Source organism: Atta colombica, unplaced genomic scaffold, assembly GCF_001594045.1.
Source record: "Atta colombica isolate Treedump-2 unplaced genomic scaffold, Acol1.0 scaffold351, whole genome shotgun sequence".
NCBI classification, from domain to species: Eukaryota; Metazoa; Arthropoda; class Insecta; order Hymenoptera; family Formicidae; genus Atta; species Atta colombica.
This window is the reverse complement of record NW_017259461.1, coordinates 699,312-704,571: the sequence shown is the minus strand read 5'-3', so window position 1 is coordinate 704,571 and position 5,260 is coordinate 699,312. Positions and strand designations below refer to the sequence as shown.

Genomic DNA, 5,260 nt, shown 5'->3' with positions numbered 1-5,260 from the left:
ATATAAAATATTTTTTCCCGGGAATTCTTAAAAGTATCTTAAAGTTGTCTTATGTGTCGATTTTAGACATTCTGCTTATTGAGAGATAGGTTGGTGTGTGTGACACCAATTTAAGTTTCTAAAAGGTAAATTGAATATTCGGGAGGGTAATTTGCTCGTAAATTGCGAGTTCTTATACTTTTTGAGAGTTATTTAAAATACAAAAGAAAAATCAACAACAGGGTTAATGAGAGACAACGCGAATAATTAAGTTTGGTAAATTTTTTTAATCTATCAAATTTGCGTTTAATTATCCACGCTAACTCTCATTAGCCCCGTTATTTGTTAATATTTTAAAGAGTGAAAGAGTTTTAATTATTGCTTACTGCTTATTTATTATTAGTATGATCGCGATTAAGTTATCCCACTGAGTTTATTAATACGCGATAGGATATGGTTAAACGTGGCTACGTTCAATAGAAAGCAGCTTTGCAACTGCTTGTAAAATTCTTCTATGATTGGTTTATATATTTAAATCCATATTTAAGGAACCAAAAGAACCAATTGTATTGAAGATTTTTCATTTTCGACAACAGTCGAGAAGCTACTTTTTCCGAATGCAGCCATTAACATATTATATTCGTGTTATTGCATATTTATGAAGTAATGTAGGAATATGAGTGGAGATAGATATCCGCGATAGGCACGAATAAATGAAAATACAAATAGGTAAGACAATAAGTATGGACGGTAGGTAGAAATTGTATAGGTAGAATGATAAGTATAGATAAGTAGGACTAAACATGTCATATGTACATACATAATTGGAAATGAGGAATTAAAAATTGAATAAAATTTTTAATTAATTTTAAGTTTTATTTAATTATCAGCATCTTGTTCTAATTATCGAAAATAAATCAAATGAATTTCAAATTTTATTAAATTTTCAGCTACCCCAAAATTATTTTTTTATAAAATTCTACACATATACAAATCATGTAACGCGTTAATATTGTATTAACTTTATTGTAAATAAATGTATAATAATGTTAGGTATGTAATATAAAATTTATGTAAAGACTATGTCCAGATGAATGCTATAATCATACTTTTGCACAACGATTAACTAATTAATTATACATTTACTGGAATATATATGTTCTTATTGAATATCTAAACCGTATTGAGAACTAAAAATAACATTTGTCTTGTCATAAACCAAATTGCTGCGTAATTAATGTAAATTACGAAATCAACGAAATATATAATAAAAAATTGTTTATTGATTTAATAAGTTTGATAAATATTTAATTTTAGAATTTTTTTAAATTTAGATTTTATTTTGTATATCAAACAGTCATTAATAATTTTAAGTAACTTCTTATTAAAAATTTCATAGAATAATCATCATTTTTTCTACATATTTAATACAAATTTATTAAATAAGTCATAAAGATTGGAGCTTTGAAGCAATAGTTAAATATTAATTTGCTTTTCGACATTTACATATTTAATATTATAGAATTACAAGTATATTTTAGTGACCAGTTTATTATATGCAAAGGCCTGTCTCTCACGTCAGATGGATGTTAAATTACGTGGTTTGTACCGAAAGACGAAATTATTTTTATCATGAACTATTCCTCGTCGCTTTTTGTGAAATCCATTGCGAAGTCTAGTTTGGTATCTCTTTAGAGATTCTTATACAGAATTGGAATTAATTCCAGGTTTTTTCGTTTGCAGTTACTGATAGTAATAATTTTGTTAATGAGTCAATGATAATTGCTATATATTTTAAAGTCAAATTGCAAAATTAATTCAGTGGTATATTTAACATACAATTTTCGCTTTCTTTGTTTTATTAAATTTTCCCACTAGTTATAATAATGTTAATAATAGTACTATCTTAATAACAATAGGAATTTAGTATTATATGATTTATATGAATATATTATTATTATTTGTTTAAATTCAAATTATTAAGTAAACAAATTTAAGTTTTATACAAATAATTTGCTAATTTTTCGATGATTGCTCTAACAAAAATATGGTTATGAATGTGCATATTTAATTTTCTAATCATTATTTTAAAATATCATTTTTAGGTATTGGACATCCGGCCATTGTAGAATATTTTTAATTATTAATTTATATGTATATACACTTTTCTATGATAAAATAAATGCAGATATTATGAGATTATATTTAACGAATATTTTTATTGATTTACATAATTTTTTTCAAAATTCTTTATAGTTTTTTAATAATGTTATCGTGATTATATGAGTTTAATTAAAAATGTGTGGGTATGAAAAATTCAAGATAAGTCGAATGAGTACCCTCATATTAGTGGGATATTAATAATTATAATTTTTGAAAAATAAAGAATTGTTAAATTTTCTATAATAAATTTTTCAGTATAAATGTTCTTTAAAATCCCATTATTATTTTCGGATTCGGCATATCTCGAACAGTTGAACTGAGAAACTTTTGTACTCACACATATAAAAAATTACAATAACGCATGTATTTTATTATTATTAAATATATTCCTATTAAATATATTCTTTATTATTAAATATATTCCTTCGTAATCTCTATTTCGTAAGTCATTCTATTCTATTCTATTTTTAATAATGATGATTTTTAGTGATGGATAGCAGAATATATTTTCTCGCGAATTTTAATATTATATTAAAGATGCGATAAAAATGATAATTAATTGTAATTGACATGCTATCAAAATTATTATTATCGTAAGTGGTCTGAAAGATTCGGGATTATACCTTCCTATAACAAGACCGCTGATATTTGATGGAATGCTTAATTTTTCTTTGCAATAGATTTTGTGAATTTGATTTAACGTAGAATCAAAATTCAAATATTATGTCGCTCTCCACTGAAAATTGTTTTTCTTTTGTATCGGATACTATCGCGTATCAGCGTATCGCAAAGCGGAGAGACTTTGATATGATGAAATTATTGGAATAGTTATCTTAAATGCGATGAAAGTGCTGTCATAAATATATTAATGACTTTTTATTGCGATATTAGTAAGTTTTATATTCGCAAGTTAGTAATTAATAGTAAATACGATCTAATTAAATGTTATATATTAGTAGTTATATATTAGTTTCTTCCGCGTTTATCAATATTTCATTCAACATTGATTTAGAAAAATTTGTGTTATTGTATGTATCTTCGACATTTTTGTATAATCCTGCATTAAAATTTGTTAATTATACTCTTATTATCAAATTTTTATTATATTTTGAATAGCGTTTATAATTGTATATTGTATTATAAATAATAATTATTATTTATAATTAGTAGTATTTATAATTAGTATTGTATAAAGTAGAATTGTATAAAGTATTATAATGAAAAATATAATATTGAAAAAATTGTGCAATATGATAGCTAATTATTGTATTTCACTGTTTATATTATGCAATATGATTAGCGAAACGTAATGAAATAATTAGACATAAAAAATTAATTAAAGATATACTTATCTGCACAAACGAGCTATTAAATTTATTATTAGTAGTTTATTTGTTTTTTATAGATGATTTATACTTACAAAGAAAAGAGGACCGTCGAAAAATTGGCAGAGGGACTCTAGCTTGTTTTTACTGAATTATATCTTAAAGTGACAATATATGTTTAAAAAAGATTGAATTTATTAAAAGTCTTTATAATTGCTAGTAATTATAGAGACTTTGATACATACTGTATAGTAATTATATTTGGTAATTATGTTTGATAAAAACGGGCTGAAAATTTGCATAAAGAAATGTAACTTTATGTAATTTTATAAAATAGTATAAAAGAAATATTATACAAGATAAAATTCACTAAATTATATAATTTATTATAATTTTCAATTTCGTTTATTAAAATTCAACAACTTTTATATATTTAATTTATATAACTTTTATATATTCCTATATATATTTATATATATAGGAGATGCGAAATTAAAATTTTTTCGTTCAATTAAAAATTAAACTATTCCTCCTGTAAATCACACTTCTATCCTAAAGATTTAATACAGAGACGAATCACATCTACTTTCAATGACATGATTTTATCGATTTATTGTGTCAGAAAATGTATGTAGTCACGTAGTTTTCTAAACTGAAAATGGATGTATGGGTCATTTCGACGGTAACAGGAAAAAGACCGGCATGGCTTCTCTCAGATTTCTCTCTGCTTTAAATATAAATTGTCAAATACCACTTCGTAAGCCTAAACATCATGTTTAATTAGAATAGAATTGGAGATTGTCCAATAATAACGATTCATGCTTGTAAGGCATTGCTTAATCAAAACACCGACGAAATATTAAAGACGAAATATAAAGACGTCAATTCTAGGGCAAATTTTCGGCGGTATAAAAAGGGTCCTGAGGGCCTAAAGATAATTGAAAAACGCTGACATTATCGACAATTGATATAAATTTGCTATTATTATTAACATAAATATTTGGTTTATGCTTTATTAAATTCATGATTTTTTATTATATAAATGTTTCATAAATAAATATGCATGCTTGTAAAGCTATATCCTGGTGAAAATTTTTCTCCGAATTTTTCATATAATTTTTTAGAATTTCTATAATTTTTCAGAATTTTTTTATAATTTTATAATTTTCTTACATTTTTTTATACAAATTGGAACATCTCAGAAAATCTACATCTTTTCTCAGAGTTTTTCATATATGTTAATTATGAAATATCGTAAGATTTTAAAGATTTTTTTGTAAGTATAATTTCTGATGAAATATTACAAAATCTCAAAAATTTAAAAATTATGAGATGAGAAATTTCAAAGTATTTTAGAATTTATTTGTATGAGAAGTTCTACTTGCAAGCAACTATTTGTATATAAAGCTTAAAGTTAGCGGCAAAATTTGGAACTAACTCAACAGCTGATATCGACTGGGAAACATGGCGAAATTAACCCATGTCATGTGGGGTTTGTCTTCAAATTTTGCAGCAAATCGGTATTTCTCTCGATTGTTGGCGTAAGTAAAATTTATTTTCTTTTAACACATTAAATCTAACATAATCATTTTGAATAATATGTAAACATGTTACTTCATTATCATAAAATATGACAATATAATTCTGTATATAATATAATATTTAATGTGCTGTATTACATATATATAATATTTTGTTTGAATTTCAATACAAATATTTATGGATATTGCAAGGAAAAAATATATTTTATTAGTAATTGTATTGAAAAATATTAAAAAATAATAAAAATATAT

General features: G+C 23.9%; 1 protein-coding gene across 1 annotated transcript in view; it reads left to right on the top strand.

Moving 5' to 3' along the window:
- Positions 1-4,931: 4,931 nt before the first annotated feature.
- LOC108690788 (iron-sulfur cluster assembly 2 homolog, mitochondrial) overlaps positions 4,932-5,260 on the top strand; it is a 1,013-nt gene continuing 684 nt past the window's right edge. Inside the window, exon 1 of the mRNA XM_018198262.1 lies at positions 4,932-5,008. Within this exon, the coding sequence (XP_018053751.1) occupies positions 4,932-5,008 (77 nt within the window). The remainder of the gene's footprint in view (positions 5,009-5,260) is intronic.